At 36.5% G+C, this 22,277-nt stretch overlaps 1 protein-coding gene across 21 annotated transcripts in view; it reads left to right on the top strand.

Moving 5' to 3' along the window:
* The window catches only part of Cic (Putative transcription factor capicua), a 106,008-nt gene extending 86,769 nt beyond the window's left edge, over positions 1 to 19,239 (top strand). For 14 of the 21 annotated variants that reach the window (XM_076444726.1, XM_076444732.1, XM_076444728.1 and 11 more), the window contains 19 exons: positions 519 to 1,083; positions 1,161 to 1,409; positions 2,005 to 2,116; positions 2,216 to 2,434; positions 2,522 to 2,637; positions 2,825 to 3,693; positions 4,019 to 4,238; positions 4,538 to 4,618; positions 6,632 to 6,915; positions 7,285 to 7,695; positions 7,798 to 8,107; positions 8,187 to 8,500; positions 9,734 to 9,923; positions 10,497 to 10,700; positions 10,817 to 11,083; positions 11,209 to 11,413; positions 12,146 to 12,363; positions 12,439 to 12,918; positions 13,207 to 19,239. In XM_076444726.1, coding sequence (XP_076300841.1) covers positions 519 to 1,083; positions 1,161 to 1,409; positions 2,005 to 2,116; positions 2,216 to 2,434; positions 2,522 to 2,637; positions 2,825 to 3,693; positions 4,019 to 4,238; positions 4,538 to 4,618; positions 6,632 to 6,915; positions 7,285 to 7,695; positions 7,798 to 8,107; positions 8,187 to 8,500; positions 9,734 to 9,923; positions 10,497 to 10,700; positions 10,817 to 11,083; positions 11,209 to 11,413; positions 12,146 to 12,363; positions 12,439 to 12,918; positions 13,207 to 13,277 — 5,385 coding nt within the window. In that variant the 3' untranslated portion in view covers positions 13,278 to 19,239. Of the gene's footprint in view, positions 1 to 518; positions 1,084 to 1,160; positions 1,410 to 2,004; positions 2,117 to 2,215; positions 2,435 to 2,521; positions 2,638 to 2,824; positions 3,694 to 4,018; positions 4,239 to 4,537; positions 4,619 to 6,631; positions 6,916 to 7,284; positions 7,696 to 7,797; positions 8,108 to 8,186; positions 8,501 to 9,733; positions 9,924 to 10,496; positions 10,701 to 10,816; positions 11,084 to 11,208; positions 11,414 to 12,145; positions 12,364 to 12,438; positions 12,919 to 12,999; positions 13,115 to 13,193 lie in introns of all 21 variants that reach the window. The other 7 variants (XR_013011229.1, XR_013011230.1, XM_076444738.1 and 4 more) reach the window with 7 other exon arrangements.
* The last annotated feature ends 3,038 nt before the right edge of the window (positions 19,240 to 22,277 follow it).

Genomic DNA, 22,277 nt, shown 5'->3' with positions numbered 1-22,277 from the left:
ATTGTACCAATTTTTATTTTGATGCCACTGCTACATATCTTTGTTTTTTTTATATAAATCAAAAAGGGTTAGTACAAGTACAAATAATCTTGAAATAACATAAATGCAGATTTCATAATTTCATTGAATTTTATGATTTCAAATAAGCATCCGATTTTGCCCTATATATTCTCCAATAATTTATTTATAAGTACAGCTAAAAAACAAGTTTTATTGATTATTCTGCGGCAAGAAGGTCACGAATATACGTTCTACATGAATGAAATGAAAAAAAAATAACGGATAAATATCAGATTTTCATGAGAAAATATGTTCCACCGCGTTTGGGATTCAAATACCAAATAAATATAACATTTTATTCTTACTTACTGTTCTTTCATGAAACTCGCCATGTTGAACCTCTTAAAGTTCAGTTGTAATATGTACCTCTGTAACACAAAGTTAAAACATTAACAAAAGACCAAGACTGTGCCCGTTTTATGCGTTCATTCATATTAATTGCGACAAATATTTTCCAGGTATCCTCGGGACATTCGGTGGTGATACTACCGCCTCAAAGTACTGCAGTGGATTATTCTCTTCGAGAAGAACCTTTACGTTCTCGTCCTCGGCCTGCTACTGTTACTATTGATCTCAGTGAGTGGCGCGACCACAGAGTGTTAGCTTTAAGGGATTCATATTATTATCCAGGTGTTATTCGTAACGCTATTCAAGGAGAGATTTACATAGAATTCGATGGAGAGAGAAAACTAGTGCGTTATACTGACGTTTTGGGTGCGGGTAGATACGATGTGATAGGTGATGCAAGCCCGTCCGTAGGGCAAGTGGCTTTAGATGCAAAAGTTTGTATCAGATGTCCACCGTCAAACAATCATATTGACGCGGCTAAAGTGTTTGTAAAGGGGACAGTGTGCAAGATTTTAACGAAGCCTAAGCGTTTTGTTGTTAAAATACCAAGAGAAGATGATCAGAGTGCCAGTTATGTTGTGAAACGTGCGGATCTACGATTAGTGCAACCTCCATGGTGGGACGAATTAGAGGAAGGATTGGAAGACTGTGATTCTTCAAGAGTTGAAGGAATTGGTATGTCTTTACTAATAATTCATCTGTTCTTATCTCTTCATTTGCTAATTCCAATCAACGACACGTTTGCGTTTCAGAACATGGCTATCGAAATTCTTCGGAAGCTCCAACAGCAGCAGTGCCAATTTTGCTTCATCACTCTTCTCACCATACTTCTCATATATCAACTCATAGCGAACCATACTACAGAACGACTGGTACTAGTCCTCTCATGACTTCTGCACATTCTGCTAGCACAGCATTAAGCAACGGGAGTCGACCATACGATGATTTAGAAAGCGAAGATGACTTAGATAGGGAAGATATTACATTCCCTTCAGATGCAGGTTAGACAAACTATAGTGCATTATTTAAAACGTACAGTCCTCGACAAAATAATAAGACACTTGGCATATTTTTAAATATCTTATATTTAAAGGTGGAAAGTGTACACTCCGTTATATCCTCAATACTACATACTATCTCCAAAGTAAACACGCGAAATTTATTTCTCTCTTTAGTGGTCTTATTAAGCTGTAAGAAAATGTATTGACACTCCCTTTCTTTATTCTTATAATCTTTTTATTGTTTGAAGTTACACCCACTCATTTTTGCCATAAATGCATAAAATCCGTAGTCTACTTATTAATTGTACAATTGAAAACACATCTTGAGCAGAGTATAAACGAAATTCTACTGTACTTATAAATAAATATAAATGATTCTAACGATATTGTAGTAAAATGAGCATCTTTGAAAAAGTCTTGGTTATTGTAGAACTTAAAATAAATTTCGTTATTTACGTAATTTTCAATTGTCTGATTGGTAATTTAGTATAAAGTTGACGTATATGTTCTTGTACAGTATGTGTTTGATACACGCATTGTTGAACACGCATTAGTAAATTCATTATAATAACTTCAATGCATATTCAACTGACAGATGCAAAATTATCAGGAAGCAGTAAGAGGAGCAGCATGCAAAGTCGAGGAAGTACCAGTAGTCTAGTTGAACAACGCAGTATAACTCCTCGTTCTCAAGCAGCCACGCCCAGGTAATATTGTTAAAAACCTCCTTAAACATCATAAAAACCTCAAACCTCGTTCGAGAGCAAAAGTATTTATTGATTTCTTTTTTCTCGAACATTGAACAGATCTCAGGCGGCAACGCCACATAGATATAAAAAAGGTGATGTAGTGGTTATGCCAAGTGGAGTTAGAAAAAAGTTCAATGGTAAACAATGGCGTCGACTCTGTAGCAAAGAAGGATGTTCCAAAGAAAGCCAACGTAGGGGATATTGTTCTCGTCATAGTTCACATCTTAGTTTGAAAGGATCTTCTGGTCTTAGAGGTCCAACAAATACATTTCCTGGGTAATGAAGTTTCTAAATCGTCTTCAAAGTGAGCGCAATAAAAGTTTTATATGTTGTGTTGCTAAGTATAAACGTTTTTTACAACAGTGGCAAGATGGATGGCGAGGAGACATCAAGGGATTCCGATACTTCTCCAAATTACGGAGATCGAAGAATTGCCGGTCGGTTTGATCAAGATGAAACAGAAGCCGCTAACATGCTTGGTAGGTCTCATATTTGAAGAGGTCAGGGCAACAAATGGTCAAGCTCGATTTATTTTGTTCATTTACAGTGTCACGTCGAAATCGAGCTGACCGTTTGTTGCCCTGAGCTCTTCGTTTACAGTCGTATGCACGACAGCGTTTTTCATTATTTTTTCTAACGTGATCGCGTGGTGTGCTTTTATTATAGTATCCTTGGGAAGCTCTAGATCAGCAACGCCGGCGTTTTCATCGCCAACCGGGCAATCGTCGATATCTCCTTGTATCAATCAGTCTCCGGTACCACCGTTGGGACTCAATCAAAACAATGTGTTTATGCCTATCTCGAGTCCTGCTCATCATGCACCTCCATTAGTTTCGCCTGGTGCAAAGTGGAAGCATTCACCTACTCAATCCACGTTTCTTACTCAGTATCCACAACAGGTGATCAAACCTGAACCCAATCGAGTTGTTCGATCAAACAGGCCAGCTCCAACGGCCCCAGGCCCAGCTAGCATAGGGACAAGCGTGATAAGAATCTCTCCTGTGAGTCGTGCTATACCTGGACCTACTAATTTAACCTTCTCATGGTCGGAACAAAGCCCACCGCCGCGACATCCTTCAGTTGTGACGACTATAGCTCAACAGCAACAAGGCATAATTCTTCAGCATGCACTTACAACAAACAATGGTTTTCCCAACCATTCGGAAATCGCAGAACAAAATTCGCAGATACTAAAACCATCTCATTCGCCTCATATGCCACTGTCAGCGCCAACGCCGCAAAACTTAACTCTTCTGCATAAACCTTTGGAACAGCCCGTCGATTATGCACAACCGCAAACACAAAGCCAGCCAATTTTTGTGATGCAACAGCAACACGAAAAAAAGTATCTTGTTATAAAGAATAGCGTGGATGTATCTACAGCAGGCCATATAACTAATCAGGACGACAAGTATAGAACTGGTTTAATGAGTCAGTTAAGTCAGCTTCCACCGTCGTTGCATCAAACGCAGTCTCAGCCTTCGCAATCACCTGCTGTTTCGTCTGCCCATATCGATAAATTGTCGGTTTTACAAGTAAGTCATTTTTATAACACAGTACTAGCTGACAATTATGATTAGACTGCGGATCTTTATGCAAAATAAAATTCTTATCGATTGTATGATACACAATTAAAATAAAATGCACATTCTTCCTTTAATGATTTCAACAAGGTAAAAATAATACATAAATATTCTTAGATTTATTTAATCCTTTTACTGGTTTAAATTGCATCTACCCATTTTTGTAATAAATGCATCAAATTCGCAGTCTAATTATATGATATTGTCATAAATACAATGATTGGATGAAAGACAGGAAACCTGGAATTAAATAAACATTACATGTTGCTTCCATTAGGCAAATAAAGTAGTCACACATGCGCCCACACATATGGATATGCAGAGAACTCAGCCACCACCTACAAGCGTAGTGATGACAACTACCACAGAAGCTACGAATCCACCTACTCCTACGAGTGTCTTCCAGCATGTGATAGTTCAACCAGGAGGAAATATAATACAAATTCCAAAAAGTCAACCACCCAGAGAAGAAAACTCAAAAAACAACGGTGTTATGTGTAGGTTTAGAACATTAATATGATATTTTTGTTTAATATGTATCATATAATAGAGTCCCAGTTTCATTATGTTTTAATTAATACATTATAACGGTGTGGAACGTTTCTGACAAAGAAATTTTTATATTTCAATTTATCATTGAATTTTAATTTACATATTTATTACATAGTATTTATTAGACGACATAACTCGAGTATATTCTGATCAAACATATGTCATTTAAGTAAATCTCGTCATTTCGTATTAATGTTATCATATTCTTATTAGTGAATTTTACTAAACACTAAGGCTTTCACAGATGGCAGCCATGAAGTTCCTCCAGTATACCAGCCCCATCCCCCATCATTACTGAACAATGCAGTGCGCAACTGGAAAAAAGGTTTGAGTTCTCACTGCCAAACAAAATGTATGACTATTCTCGTAATTGTTGTAAAGTATATTAACAATGGTACATATGGACTTATATACATAGTAATATTGTATAATTCTTGCATAAGATTTTGTAATCGCAATATTTATAGTCGGTTTTTTTAATTAAACTTTTCTAAGTTTTTAATGAGGTTATTGCTGCACCAAAGCAAGCATACTTAAAAACGATATTAATACTTCATAGTTTTTCTTTAACACGCTAAAAGAAATATTTAACTAGTAATTTGCAAATAATATTCCGTACCTATTGCTATTATTAATACGTTCATTATCAGTGTCAAACATTTTTTGTATAAAGAAAACTAGATTAATTTTACGTGCATTGTCAGTAAAACCCGTAATGCATAATGCAACATTGGGTTAACGAAATATTTTTGCTTAGATTTCATAATTTTTATACAAAGGAGATATACTGCTATCAGTAAAATATAATTGTGTTTACCAAAATAAATGATGATAACGAACGTGTTAATATGATTATTAAAAATGATATATTTGTTTCGTGTGATACGATTTATATTATACATTTTCATTTTCACGTTTATTAAAATATAGTGCAATTTGAGATATAAACATGTACCATTATCTATTTTACAACAAAACCAAGTAATCAATTTTTTGCTCGTACTTCAATTGTGTATAACATGTCACCTTGCTCTGACTGGATTACAAAAATCATATTTAATGTTACTCTAATGTTGGGGAAGGGTGATGATGAATTGAATTTTCCTCTTGTATTTTTTTTTAAGTATTTCAAGAAATAATGTTTTATTATTTGAAAGATAATACCATTTTACCGCGCGCCAATTCGATCGATGGAACAGTTATAACAACATATATTAACACAATCTTATGTATACAGGGTGGTCCACCTAAAATACGGCCACCTAAATATCTCCTCCAATTGTGGGGGTATAAAAAATATTTTGTGTACTCTTTGAATGTTTTTCTGAAGTATTTTTTTCTGGAGGTCATTTTTTACGGAATTATCAAGGTCATCGATGTTTTTTGACACATGACTACATTTTTATTTTATTGCATCGGGTAACTGATCGAAAAATACATTCAGATATGTATAATAACATGACATTGACCTTGATCCGAAGGTAAAACTTTAATTTTCGAAGCTCAAGCTCATTTCAAGGTCATGTTATTATATACATATCTGAATGTATTTTTCGATCAGTTACACGATGCAATAAAATAAAAATGTAGTTATGTATCAAAAAGAAAAACGTGGTAAAAAAACATCGATGACCTCGATAACTCCGAAAAAAATTACCTTCGAAAAAAATATTGTTTGCAATATAATGGTTCCTTCAAACTATTCAAAGAGTACACAAAATAGTTTTTATACCCCCACAATAGGCGGAGATATTTAGGTGGCCGTATTTAGGTGGACCACCCTGTATTTAACAGTGAACGTAAATTTAACCCCTTGCCGTATCATTTTCTTTATAGTTACAGTGATTAGAATAACGTTTTTATCTCGAAAAATGTCGTAGAAAAGAAAAAAAAATATGTGTATTTTTAAATATTGATTTACAAACTAATCAAATTTTATTTCATTTAAAAAGAAAGGCGTAACATTCATATTTGTCAGACTTTGTTGTATAAAATCTTCATGATGAGTGACTCGTTAAAATATGGCAATGGGTTAATATATACCAATATTAATATTATTTTATTAGCTAATATCTTTATATCATTACTAGACTGCTGTTTTTTCTGCAATTTTCAATTTTTGTAGACGAATTTTAAGAAAGTGGAATAAAATAGAATCTTAATTTCCGTGGTAGTAGCCTTTTTAGATCTGAAATAAATTAAAATCGTACGAAATTCTGTCATATTTTATATCTTAGCATTTTTTTGAAAATTTTCAAAAGCCATAATTGCATAAAGATCTGCAGTCTAATCATTACTAACTACAGTCATCGCAACTCACGCACCAATTGCATTGCAGCTTTTTCCTGGCAGACGACAGTACTGGATCAATCAGAAGTGAGTCCTCCACCATCCACCCTAAGCCCACCTTTGAGTGCACCTCCAATCCCAATAAGTATGAGTACGCCTGGTGAAGATGGACCTGGTCCCGGACCAGATCCTATTACTCCCGCCGAAGAGGAAGATGACGACGTTTTTGAAGCAGAACCAACAACACCCGCTGAAGTGGAAGCTAATGCCAATAAGAGACGTAGTCAGTCCCTTAGTGCATTGCATTCCAAGGAGCCTCAGAGTCCACTTAAAGTGAGCACAAATTAGTTTTTGGAAATTTTCTTCAAAGAGTTACAGTAGTAGTGTGTTACGAGCCAGGGCCGCGAGCAGCACGAGTGGTGCTATTTGATATATTGACATCAAAAATTTTGAATTTTATCTACTCAATTTTCCTATAAATGCATAAAGATCCGCGGTCTAGCAAGAACATTTGAAAAAAGTTTATTGCTAAGAAAAACACGATTTTGGCGGAGCCGATTGTGTCACTGCTTTGCAAACTGTTAAAATACAGAGAAATAGAAATATTAGGATGAAAGAAGCTTTAAAAATTGATGAAATGTATTTCTAGAACTAAGGCTAATAATAGAAATGTTTTATTCTGCAATGAATTTTTATTTCCAGTCTAAGGATCGAATACGACGACCGATGAATGCATTTATGATTTTCTCGAAACGTCACCGTGCAGTAGTGCACCAGAGACATCCGAATCAGGATAATCGTACCGTGTCGAAAATATTGGGAGAGTGGTGGTACGCGTTAGGCCCAGAAGAAAAGCAAAAGTATCACGATCTTGCATCAGAAGTGAAAGAAGCGCATTTTAAAGCACATCCAGATTGGAAATGGTGCAGCAAGGACAGGCGGAAATCATCTACGACCAGCTTCAAAGGCAGTGAATCTCGAGGAAAGTTAAATAGTACTGGAGAAGACACAGATATGGGACCACCAACGGATGACGTACCATTAACACCAAGAGCCACAGATGAAATTGCTGTTCCTGTTTCTACAGTCTACAACGAGACTTCCACGATTGAAGTACGATCAATTTTTTTAATAATAATGTATCTTTTACTAATCGTGTAAAAATTTCGAATACTGTAGTTAGTTACAGTTACATTACAAAACTTATTTATTCAGGTGATGAATCAGTCGCATACGCATCGGATAATGGAGATGCCTGTGCAAATCGAAAATACTGAATCGGACTTAAAGCAGGATGAAGACGGAAATGCATCGGACGAAGATCAAATGGTAATCTGCGAGGATCCACAGCCTGAAATAGATTTGAAATGCAAAGATAAATTAACGGATAGCGATAACGACATACAAGACGAAGACGGTGAAAAGAAATGTTACACGCAATCACGATTTTCGCCTGTGAGTAGTCAAAAGAGGGAGACGATGACTGTTAAGCAAGAAATTACATGCAGGCCTAAACCCATAAAAGGTTTGTCTTATCACTTGATTGGAAATGATTATTTAGCAATAGTGTGCTATGGTAAAGTAAATTTCTCCCGTTTGTTTAGCACGAATACCTTCAACAGGTATAGAGACTACAACGAAGTATCACCACGCTTCTATGGATAAAGGTGGAACGGTATCTGTATTATCGAGCACATATCCTTATCATAGTCCTGTCAATCCAACTGGAGTATCCGGTTTTCAACCTACTGGTGGGGCATTCATAACGATGCCAATATCTCCTAAAGTTATTAAACCGGAACCGGTGAAAAGCGAACAGCAATACAGTACTCAATACAGCATGAGCAATCTAGTGGCAAGCATTCACGAAAACGGAAGGAACATGCCTAAATTCACGGCTGCTCCGGTATTACATTCTGTAAGTATTATAAACATAAATAATCGAACGTATTTCAAAGTAACATACATACCTAAAATGATCCGGACGAGGTACAAATGTGTACGCAGCGATATATCGAGTATTCCTGAAATCCTTCTTTAACAGCTCCTTTTTCTTCAGGCATGTGTGAATATTAGAAAATTTTTGCGTTTATCATTTGAACGATTAGTAAATTACAGTGTCTCCCACTAATATATTCGGACACTCTTTAAAAAACGATCGCTTTTTAAATCTTGAACCATACGATTTGAGCTTTTGTGAGAAGTTAGAACAATTGGTTTGCTACACAACGTGAACAAAATTTTTGAAAAAAAATTGCAAGTTGTCTTATGTGGGCTTGTATAGGAAAATTTCGAAAACACGTTTAGTAGATCTGTATTGATTAAATATATTCTGAAAATTTCATCAAAATCAATCGACGTTACAACGAGCTACAAACGTTTAAAGATGCTAAAAATTATAGTTTTTCACGATTTTCTCGGCTTCTAACTGCATTAAATCTAAGGACTCTTACATCTTTCTATGTCTGTCGTTTTTCCCAGCATCAACCGATTTCGATGAAACTTTCACAACGCGTAGTATAGTCGACACAGATCTACAAAACGTATTTTTTAAATTTTCAATATAGGCCCACATTAGAAACTTGTAAAATGCAACGTTTAGTATTTTCTCTACAATTCCGACCGATTGCAATTGTTGAAAAAATTTCTTTTCGCATCACGTAGCAAACTAATTGCTCCAACTTCTCGAAAAAGTTCAAATCGTATATTCAAATATTAAAAAAGGTATCGTTTTAATAGACAACCCAGTTATAAAGGCTAACCATTCTATTGTATATCTTCTTTCAACTTCGTTGTTAAAATTAATTCATTTGTAAATGATTTGAGCCAACATTTTATACATAGATTGCAAAGTAATCTGAAAACTTATTTTGAAGATTGATAAAAGTCTAAAAAGTAAGGTATGAATAGTTACTATAGCATTCATTAGTATAATCAGAGTGCTATTCGCACGTGCCTACTTACTTAGCTGCAGCATAGTTCAAATTTGTTTTCCATTCTGAAATCTGAATTAAGGGAGCAATGGAACTTTGGGTATTTACTAAACGGTTTTATGTAAACACATGCGAATAAACTCGGTGATTAAGTTACAAATATAACGTAAGAGTGACAGTTTGGTTGAAAATCCATGATGGCTCTGTTTAAACAACAGCAGCCGCTGCAATCCTTAGGCACTATTCTTCACCCCCTTACTTCAGCTGTCCCTTATCAACAATCGTTCACTGTAACATTGCTCGATAACGATATGGTGGCTGTTTCCAAACCGCAGCAGGGATCGCAGTACCTTGGCCCAGGTTCGCAGCATTCCAGGATGTACTGCGGCTTTCAAATCCCAATTTCTGGTAAGTTCAGGCAACGAGAAATAATTGTATTCTATCATGACTAGACAGCAGATTTTATGCATTTATGGGAAAAAGGAGAGTAGGTGTCATTTAAAACAGCAAGAGCTCACTAGAAAAATTTAAAAATACTGTTAGTATTATTTCAATCTATTAAACATATTAGGAAAGAAAATAAACTTCTATTTCGTTGCAATTCAGGCAGAACATTTTTATTTTGCATAAAGATCCGCTGTCTAATCATGACGATAATATTTTGCCAATTTCTTTTATACATTATGATCGATCTATGCGTTTTAAGTTTGATTTTATATTTAACATTTAGAGGGCTGGACTTATTATTTGTATTACACACATATGTATATGTATATAAATATTTCCTAAAGAGAATTTAAGTTTTCAGTGGTAAAATGCCGGCCCTCTAAAGGTTAAATGTAGTATTAAATATATAAATATACAACCATGTTACACAAAATTCCCAAGTTTGTCCCTGGCCACTGAAGCTTAAACCTACCCAATAAGTTCTGTATTACAATCTAATTTTATGTGATTTTAATAGATATTTATTAATTACAGATGCCGGAAATCGCAACATATCCTCACAATGTTTAGCTTCTGGTAATAAGATGGAAACCCAAAGTGTTATTGTGAGCAAGCCTTACTCGATTTCGACAACTTCCACTACGTCGACTTACCGAGGAATTGGCCATCCAATAGCACGCCTTGCAGAACCTGAAAAGAATGAGAACCAAGTAGGAAATAATCACGCTCAGTTTTATGGTGAGTCTCGGTCTTAATGGTTACCAAATATGTAACAAACGCTAAACATTGAGATTTTTTATTTGTCGATATGCCGTTAGATGACAAGAACTAAACATCCGTCTGTTTGATTTCAGTAACTAATGTCAAACCTGATCAAGAGAGGAAAGATACAGTGAACATTCTTTTACCCGCTACGAACGATAAACACAAACAGCCATCTACTCCACATACTCCTCACACACCGCTTAACAATCATGGTAGTACAGAAATCTCAACCAATAAATCATATTCTTTGGATGAAATTCAAAATAATGATATAGGTCCAAGTAAGGGGCCTTTCATGCTTGCTCCAACTCCGGCACAACTTGGTCGAGCACCGTTGCAAAGGAGACAATCAATGGGTATGATTCTGTAATGTTTTTTTGTACGAAACAATTTACGTAAACGAAAGAAACGTGGTCAGAAAGAGGTATCTCTATCATCGATCGATTAAAACGATACTGAAAGAACTATTATATCTTTATAGCAATGCCTCCCACATCAAATGCGGGAGACCATGGGCCTCTGACGTCTCAGCATTGTGACAATCGTCCACAAATAAGCACATCCCAATCTGCAGAACAGATACAACAACAGCAACAACAAAATTTCTCAGAATCTCATGCTTCGCCGTCTCCATCCACTAAGAAAGGGTCCTTCTTCAAAAAGAATGTCGAAGATGGAATGGACAGGTATCGATAAATTATTTTAGATTTATAGACAAATGATGATATGAGAAGCAGTGCAAAAGTAATCTTCTATCTTCTATCTTCTATATAAATAAAAATCAAATGCTGTTCGTTGGTAAGCGCATCACTTGAGAACGGCTGGACCGATTTGGCTGATTCTTTTTTTAAAATGTTCGTATTAGTCCGAACTAGGTTATATGATAAGAAAAATTGGAAAATTATCACGGAAAAATGGAAAATTCGGGAAAAACTAAAAGTGCTTTTAGAATCATATTTCAATACAACAAAAAAACGAACGCCGTAGCTTTTAATCAATATTTCAATAGAACGTCGCAGCTTTTAATCAATATTTCAATAGAAATTTACATTATCGACGTCTGTTTGCGTTATCGACATTATAAACATTCGCCAGTTAGTTAATTTCGATTACAATTTATTTCGTTACGTATACGCAAATGTCGAGCTACAACAACCCTACTCGCGGAGCGCGCGAAGCGAGCAAGCAACAGCTCCCCTCTAGTACAAAATAATTAATAATAAAAAACAATTAATCTTGTAAGGAATTCCTGTGAAAACGAACAATATATGTTCATTTTCAATTTATCTTAGAACTCGTTTCGGAACGGTTTACTGTAGGTTCAACTAAATCTTCAATTACGTTATTCCTGCTTCTGTTATTCCCCAATGTATTTGTAACGATTCTCAGTAATACATGACGTGTATGTGCAATTTCAGAGTACTTGAACAAGTGAATTTTCAAGAAAAATTTTCGTCTCTACCGGAATTTAAACCAGAAGATATACAGAGTCCAAGTGCAATCAGTATAAACACTGCAGGTTCATCTGCTCATGGTTCAGTAGTAACGTCTGGCTTACATTCGTCAAATTTACAATCGTCCATCCAATTGCAAAGTTACCGGAAAAAGCCTGCTCAAGGACCTCATAGGCCTACAAGTAATTATTTCATTGGTTTTAAGAGAAATATTTCTAACAAAGGTTTATATATTAATTAATTGTCTTGTTGAACAGTGAATGAGGACGACATCGAGTCAGATACATCCGTCTCCGCTACTCCGAAATCAACTTCCAGTGTTAAGTTGACAGGGAACACGTTCTTTGGTCCAGATTTCAACGTTGACGCGTACAGAGCTAACAACGATCTTGTAGGAGATGTTGACGCCAATTCTCCTAGAACACCAAAGACACCTGGTGGAGGTGCTGGCAATTCGGTCGGAATGGGTAGAAGCGAGAACGAACGTGGTCACCGAAAAGTATTGGAGCAACGTCGGCTTCTCGTAATGCAATTATTTCAAGAAAATGGTTACTTTCCTTCAACGCAAGCTACCACAGCTTTTCAAGCGAAACATTCGGATATATTCCCTAGTAAGACAAGCTTGCAATTAAAGATTAGAGAAGTAAGGCAGAAATTGAAAGCCAACTCAACACCGATGAGTGCTAACAGTTTGGTTAGTCCATTACCTGTTTCTGAGCCTTCACCTAACGTGACTGGTAACTATTGATCAGCTTTTCGATTAACCCTTTCGCTACAATGGAGACGAGATTTACTATTTCAAATTTTATTTTACCCAGCTCATAGATAACAAATCAAATAGTACAGAAATTTCAACGATAAGTGTTCACATACTTTTGAGGTGATGGTGACGAGATGTCTTGTCCATAGGATCGTTTCTCCGACATCGTAGAAGTGAGTTATTTCGTCCACGGTAGTGGAAGGGTTAAACATGTTTGATTGTGATGTATGTATGCATAAACATTTACGAAAGAATATTTTCATAGGACCATTGACTGCTCCTCCTACATCGATGGGAGCTCCACATTCACTGCCTGTAAGCAGTAGTGGTAGCTAGCACCCACGTGCCAACTGTGATACTATACATCCCCTTACTCCACAGCACGAGTACATCATTATCCATTAATAAAAAAAAAGGAAAGTTTTTATTGGGAAAATCGTTGATATAAAAGTTTTCGCGAGTTGTAAAGTGCTGCAAGGCTTTAGTGCAATTCGAACTTTGATGTAACCTGGTGCAGGTACTTTTAGACAGGCATATCAAGGTGAGTTGATGTACACATATCAGTAGAATTTTCATATTGTATATAGAAAACGAAAAAAATGTGTCGGAGAAATAATCGAGTGTACCTCAACATGGCTGATGTTGAGAGTTCAATGTCGTGTGTTCGGGTAATCTGTGTTCTATCCGGTCAATGATATGTATAAATTGTGAAATGTTCGTGTGGTAAAGAATTTAAATGTATTTTAGCAAACGATTGCGCTGATTAGTGAATTAGAGTCGAAAATATGCAGGCATAATCGTAATTCTATTGTTTGATAACAGAGCGAAAAGTAAAACGAAACGAACGAGTATAATTATGTAACTATTTCGAGATAAACAAGAGCTTTCTTCGCTAAGAAGAAAAGACAATACTGTTCTGCATTCTAAATCCAAAGATGATTTATAAAAGGGTAATTCATAGAAATGTGGAAATTATTTTACTACATTATGAAGTCACAATTCACATTTACCCCGACAGCACAGTCTGCCCGAGCCCACCGCCGGACCCAGCTAGCCGAGCCCCAGCCCGACACGTTACGGGCTAACGCAATGCTTGGCTCAGCGTTGAGACCAAATCAGGACGATTTAGCCTGGCCCCTGTGCACAAAAGGGCGCGATTTTCACCTGCCGGGGGCTCGAGCCCAGAGCCTGACGGCCGGGCTGGGATTCAGCCTGTTTTTGAGAGGGCAGCACGGTATCACACTAATGTGGCCAATCAGTGCTTCGATTGGGCCCAACTTTTCTCGCGCATGCGCGACACAGGGCGGGTCGCATCAATGTGGCAGTACTTTGCAAATGCGTAGCAGTCTCCCTTGTTACCGACAAAAGTATAATAAGTTAATAAATAAGACCTTTGAGGGCGATTGCTGCCTAGATTGACCTTTATTTGGCGTTTTTGACTACTGAAAAAACCCGTGTTTGTATTATCACGCAATGAGAACGCGAATCCCGCACCCTTGCAATCTTGCAAATCGGCTGAATCCTAGCCCGGCCGGCAGGCCCTGGGCTCGAGCCCTCGGCAGGCGGAAAACGCGCCCTTTTGTGCACAGGGGCCAGGCTGAAACCGAGCCGGTGTGCCGTCGGGGTACTTGTACAATTTCGAAGAAAGAAAAAAAAGGGAATAAGTGACAGATATTTGTACATCGAAGCACCTTGGCAGGATTATGGAAGGCCTAAGCCGTTGTTGAACATTGTTAAAAATATTATTGAAATCCAGGTAGATAAAAAAGAGAGAGAAAGAGAGAAAATGTGTGTGTGTGTGTTTATGTGTGCGATGTAAAACAATGAACTTGTGCGCGCGTGTGTAGGATGCGTATGGGTGTGTAACCGAGAGAAAGAGGAAGAGAAAATCGTAATTAGAGAGTATTAGAATTAATGAATCATTATAAAATGAAATCAGAGTTTATATACTTTAGTTATACTTTATACATATATCATATACATATATATATACATACACGTATATATATATATGTATATATGTATTAATACGTGCATGCATATGTATGTATACATATATATGATATAGATGAAAAGAAAGATGAAAATTATAGAATGAGAACTGCGATAAATATTGCACAAAATGTATGTAATTGCAGTCAACAGGTACGATTATATACATACGACGCATGTGTATATATATACAGTTGCATGTAGGTATATATACTTGCGTGTATGTAGTATAATATGTACACATATACCGAGGTGTTTGACTTGGAATGCAAAATACCTGGAAAGTTTATAAAAGTATCTACGATGCTTTGTCTGAAGAATTTTAAGAATGAGAGCATTCTTTTGGTGATTTATAGATTATATAAAGAAAGAAAACAGTGGAGATAAAAGAAAAATCGTGCCATTGTGCGGCGACAAACGGAAGGCAATGCATGCGTAAAACAAGTCCCTTGAATAGTAAAAGAATTACTTGTTAGACCACCACTTGATATAGATAATATCTAATATGTTTCCAATATTCTCGAAAGTACTTATCTACTGTTTTTAGAATCCCGCTCAAGTTCAACGCGTTTGTTTATGTTTTATATAATATTTTAAAATCGATCTGCATGCCTCTTTATTTTTCTTTTTTTTTCGTAGCCAATTTAGGTGTAAGCGGTTTTATACAGGCCGTATTTTTTTATTTTTTTTTTTTTTTGGCCGTAACGAATTTGTTTGCTTTTTATCTGTTGCTTCGTCATCTGATGCGTGCGATTTAACTTCGATAAAATATGTTCACAACTCAAACAATTCGAACACCGAGCATCGAGGTAGGAATAGTGGGAAAAATTGAGTGTTCAATTTTGTCGAACACGTTGTTGCGATTCGTATATTGTTATTACGCTTTTTAATTGAATTCGTTGTTTATTCGATTCAGTATCGCCGTCATTGCTTATATCGAGTACTGTTGGAGACTGATTGGAGAAGATCTAAAACAAAAATTATGAAACACTAGATTATAGCTTGGAAACTACAATACTACGTCCATCCATGTCAGTACCTAACAGTACTACAACTAGATCCACGTATTTAAGTTATTTAAAAATTATTATGGTCACCATAGTTCCCAGATCTCTAAGATTCTGTGTTTTATGAAAATACCTTGGTGATAATTCTTCCTTGTAGGTGACTTAATATTTTATAAACATCCCGAGATTGTCGGAGCATATGTTCGCGTTTCGGAGCATACACTTTAAGAATACCCAAGATTACTTTGGTCAATAATACATATCTTGAAGCTTCGTTTCCAGTAATTTTGTATACAGAAAATGTTATAACTTCATTTGAACTGTATTCTGTTCGTGTTAGTTCTGTTCGTTCATTCTGATTCTTATATTCTTAGGCAACTGATTTCTTTTTGAAAATTCGCCTCACATTTGTAAATAATAATTAGTATCGAACAATTGAACCGAAAGTACATTCATCGTAAAATAAGTGTTTATTATTTCAATTACCGTGAACGTCGATCATATACTTTTCACGCATACAGTGTTTTATACATATACCTTTTTTAGTGTAACTATATCAAATTTCTTACACTCCATTATTTTAGATCATATACATTTTATAGATATATTCAAACATATATTTATTCCAAAGCATTTCTTCGAATATTTATAATATCGCATATCGTTATTAAATGCGTATTCTTTATATCGCGTGACATTAAAAATCACTAGTTTCTCAATCTTATTCAATGTTTTAACTGTGATCAGTTTACTAATTCGTTTTATTTATATTTTCTACAAGTAACAATACACGAAATACAAAGTATTCTTGGAGGTTCTTTGTTGTTCCTCTGGCAGATGTTCCGTATTAATGAACGACAACAGTTCAGACAATACAGGCTGTTTTAAAAAAAAGATGTCTAAAGAATGTGAAAATTTATGGTACTTACGGAACTGAAGAAAGAAAATCCTTAACTGTCATAATTCTTTTACGCTAAAACAGCTAATTTTATGTCAGTCGTTTAACTTATCGATCCGCGTGTACATAAATTATTATGTAATTTTATTACTTTTAGTTTCGTACTTCGTTTTTATTATTCAATTGAAAATTACTAATTATCTCCTTTCGTCGAAAGATGTTTTTTTTAATTTCGTTTAGTAGGTACCATGAGAAGACTGCAGATGTTTATATATTTCTAATATCATCTCCTACTCTGCAAAACTACAATGAATCAAGAACTTGAATCAAGTTTAATATTATTTATATGTTACTTTTAATCGAATAAAATTGCTAATACAGAAAAAGAACTTCAAACTGATTCTCCATTCTCGTAAGTTTAATCTCCGAAGTTGCGAAATTTGTATAAACATCCACAGTCGCTTCGATCATACGTAGAATGGTCCCGTATTGTCTGTCCGAACATCCACTATTCTATTAATTGTCGTTTCGATGAACTTTGATCGTTACAAGCTCTCTGTCGAAAATGATTATCCTTAGAATATCGCTCTCTATCGATCATCTTCCTGCTCGTCTGCTCGCTTCACGCTCAGTGACGTCGGGGATGTTTTATGCGCGGTCGTTGCATCGTTTCTGATTAACCGTGAATGAAAAACGATTTTTCTCTATTCTACTCCGTTTATTTTAAACTAATTTTATCAGTTCAATGGTCGCTATTTTACGTTACAGAGAAACAAAAGATATATCCGAGCGGTTGATCGGCGAAACGCGTTGAACTTCAGAGCGGGGATTGTTGAATTTGGCTGTAAAAAAATAGATAATGTAATTAGTGATATGTCCATATATGTGTATATATGTGTACATATATATACGTATATATATATGTATATACATTTATACATATGCGTATACCTTGATGTACTTACATTACACGTGTATATGCATTTGTACACGTGTGCATATACATATATACATATGTATACATATATGAAAAAAAAAAATAATAAAAAGCGCACCTTGAAGGGTTTAAAAAGTCTCGCGCCACGGCACGCATTATTGTAGTTAGGATAGGAACAATGTCTATTCTACATATTTTGTAAATAGAAAGAAACAAGAAATATATATACGGATACACGCTAAGTGAGTACATATGATAAAGTAAAAATAGGGTACATCCGAAGTGGTTAGAGCGTAGTGTACTGTAATCTGTAGAGTAAATCGATCGATGATTAAGCGAGGAGCGAGGCAGGATTACCGATGCAAAAGCGATCGTCAACTAAAGAGATATACGTCGTGTTTTGCAGGCCTTCATGTATAATTGTCATGGACTCTTGCGCGCACGGGACGGTCCCACCATCTCCCTCCAAAGTTAACCCTTTCCCGCAGTGTTAGGCTAATTATGATTTGTATATAATATACGATTACATTACTCTCTCTTACCATTTCCCCGATTTATTGTTTCGTTTTTTCGTTTTTTTCTTCATCAAAAGCGTTAAACGCACCGATGGCAAGCGAATACTAACTTAAGGGAAGAGGCACTTGAAATCTGTATAGATCTCTGCTCCCTGTGTGAACGCGAAGCTTCCACAAAACGAATCGTTTCCCCCCTTCGAGATCATTGTTTTCCTTTTCGAAGAACAAGAGATGTGTACTTATTATGTAAAAAAAAAAGAGAAGAAAATGAACAAGAAAATATAATTTAATCGTGCATTTGCTCGCTCGTCGAACAAGCTTATTAGACCTTTCAAACGTTTTCCGCCAACACGGTCGTCAATGTCTTTCTCCCCATCTTTTCTTTTCTCTCGTTTTATATGGTAAACAGTTTTAATCTCAAATGATACATGTTCCGCATTCGGTAAGACGGTTTCGACTGAACGGTGTTGTATTCAAAATATTTCTCCCTTTTTATAAGTTGTATAATTTTATTATGGTGAATATTTTATATATCTAATGTATATATTTTTACTTTAGAGTTCGCACTTTGTGTTTGTCTCGCGAGAATTGTATAAAGAATTTCGTAGATCATTTAACCCGTTGTACAGGAAGAGATCTATAGCCAGGGATCGAGTGTCTCTCGCACTTGCCCCTCCTCAAAGAATTTAACCGACTATATTACATTTTGTACTTGTATAAACCAGCGAACTATTTTCCAGTATTCATAAGATTTCGATGCATATAGTTTTCATACTTCCTTCCTCTTTTCTTCTTCTTCGATTCTCTCGTCGCTTCTTCTTTTTGTCAAGGGAAACAACAACAAAAAAAAAACGGCAAAATGGTGATGAAACATGTTTCGTGATTTAGCAGCCATACATGTGACTGTGATCTAGGAAAACAGAAGTAAAGTAAAGTGGCGGCTACACTACTGGCATTTTCTTCACCGCGTGTATAATTCTCTTCCTGGCACCCCGTCCCCTTCGTCCAAACCCATTGTCCGTGTTTAGATAAATACGAAATCGATCGACCCCCCTCCTCCCCCACTCCTTGCACACAATATTTCTACATCCCAAAAGGTTTCAACGTTATTTCTTTCTTTTTTATTTTTAATTATTCTTATTATTTACAGCAATGTATTTTTAGTATGTCCTAAGTTGCTATCGTCTATTATAGTCATTTTATTATTTCTTGTTTAATTCTGAAATATTTTTAAAAAATTGTTATTAATAATTATTATTATTACTACTACTACTATTATTATTATTATTATTTTTATCATCAGTCACCGAACGATGTGAAATGGCAAAAGAAATATATATATAGCGAGCATAGGAAAAACTACCACATAGAAGTGGTAAAATGACTCTCTCTCTCTCTGCGTATAAAACGATACAGTGCACCTTTGTTATTGTACAACATAGGTACACTGTGATGGAAAGTACGCGCGTAGGTAATCAAGCGTAATTGTAACGAGAAATGAATGACTAACACGGTCGTACGTTTGACAACTTTAACATACGTATACACATATATACAGGGTGTGGGCGTTCAATCGAGCAGGAGGTGATACTACATGTAAAAATGAGTAAAAAAAAAGGAATAGCATCTTTTGCATTTGATGCTTCGTTTTCGAGAAAATCGAGTTTAAAGTTCCGCCAGGTTCGCGTGCTTTAGTTTAGTACTTTACAGTTTTAGTACTTTAGAACAGCCGTGTTCTGCACTGGCAGTGATCGTTTAGGGACATTATTGTTTTATAAAACAGCCGCGTGTTCCCACAATGTAATGCCAGTTAAAAATACGTTATTGTCCAGTAAATATTTTTTTATGGAACTTTCGCTAACTTGGTATGGACATGATATTTGGTCCCCTCAGGGTTTCAAATTCATTTACCAATCCTCTCCTTTTTCCACTCTCACCATCGCCTTTTCAGCGGGACCTACTGTTTATGGTGGGTTCCGAACCACCTTTTGCCAACAACACGTGAAAAACACCCCGGGTGGGTCACTTTCCGGTTTTTGACCAGACGGTCACCCATCCTAGTGCCGGTCACGTTCCACGTTGTTTAACTTCGGTGATCTAACGAGAACCGGTGCTTTCAACGGGACTACGGTTGTTGGCAACTTTCGCTAACTTATCTCTACCATTTTTCTGATTAAAATGACACCAAACACGATATAATTTCAACTGTATTTAGTGGATTAATCGACGATGAAAGTTTCGAACACAACGAAGAACAGCGTATGGGAAAGAGAGAGACGACGTGGACAGTCGCCGTCGCCGGCACAGTTCAAAGGCCCGCGTTCTCACTGTTCTTCCTTGCGCCCGAAACTTTCATCGTCGAGTAAACTACTAAATACAATTGAAATTATATCGTGCTTGATGTCATTTTAATCAGAGAAATGTCAGAAATAAGTTAGTGAAAGTCCCATAAAAAAATAATGAAAATTAAGAAGTTTGAACATTCGATTGATTTGAGTCAATGTGTGGTGTTCCATCACCAAGATCCAGTGTCGCCAGGTCGCCAGCAATCGAGGGGAATCAAGTACCCCCTCTCTGATGACCAGTCCAGTCTACGGCACGGGCACCGTGGTCTACGGTCTTAGTAGGGACGTTGGAGTGTGCGCATCAGTGTTGCCATATTGAGCTCCGTTTCAAGCTCCCGTACTCTCGTACATACCCCTTCCACTATTCCATTCCAGCACCGTGCGCAGGCGCACACTCCACGGTCCCCATCGCGCACGTACAACGTGTCTCCCATTCGTCCCACTCATTCCCCGTCATCAAAGAAGGGGTACATCATTTCACCGTGACTCCCCTCATATGGCATCACTGGTGCGCATGGTGCTGGAATGGGATAGTGGAAGGGGAAAAAGAGGGGAATGTGTGAGCTCCGTTTGGAGGTCAACTGGCGACACTGCCGAGATCAATCATCGCCGCCCTCGGCCCTGCGGCGCGGCGTTGGCCGGCAGTGGAGTGGGTAGGCACTTGACAGCGATCGCACAGGCGACGCCTGACAGTAAACGCAGATTTACTGTATATGCACAAAGTAGAATTGGTTGATCATGGTCAGACGCGTCAGACGATTCCTATGCAATAGCACGTGTATCCGCTGCGTTTTCAAACTCGATTTTCTCGAAAATGAAGCGTCAAACAAAAAAATGTTATTCCTTTTTTTCGACTTATTTTTACATGTGGTATCACCCCCTGCTCGGTTGTACCACCCGTCCGGCCACACTCCGTATATATGCCACATAAATACAAATGTATTTATATGCCACGTATTGTAGGGAAAAAAATATAAGTCTGAGGTAATTAAAATCTGTACCAATCCAGGCAGCCCTGTCTGCTGAAGGTTGCATCGAACATTGAGATCTATTCTTTAAGTCGATATACCCTTCGATCGAGTACATTCGCATTAAGTTCTTCTGCTTTTTGTTGAACGAAATCTATATTGATAGACGATCTATATGCGATCTCTCTCTCTCTTGTGTAAATATATAAACAATTACGTGAGACCGAATAGAATGTGATTATCAACGATACATATACATATTATGTAAATATTGTTCTGCGTACGGACATTACATTTCCGAAATTTTAAACATTACAACAAATGAAATTTCGACGAATAATCAGTTGCTTGTGCGTTGAAATACTTTTTCTTTCACACCGTCTATTTTTCTTTTTTTTTGGCGTTTCACTCTACACGTTCCCAAATACTAACAAAGAGAATATTCGCAGTTTCGATGTCCGATTTCACGAGTTACATCCATCCGATAATATCATGCGTGTTTTTTTGAGCTAGGTATCCACCAAACGACACGAGCTAAAGATATAATGGTAAGTCTTCGTATCGATCACGGTGCCTACAGGTTTTCCACTTGAAATTCACCCCTTTGCAAATCAATTTCACCCTTTTGCAAATAACGTACTTTTAAGTAAGTTTTTGTAAAAAAAGAATCGGAT

The sequence above is a fragment of the Lasioglossum baleicum genome, unplaced genomic scaffold, assembly GCF_051020765.1.
Source record: "Lasioglossum baleicum unplaced genomic scaffold, iyLasBale1 scaffold0021, whole genome shotgun sequence".
Taxonomy (NCBI): domain Eukaryota; kingdom Metazoa; phylum Arthropoda; class Insecta; order Hymenoptera; family Halictidae; genus Lasioglossum; species Lasioglossum baleicum.
This window is presented reverse-complemented; position numbering and strand designations above follow the sequence as displayed.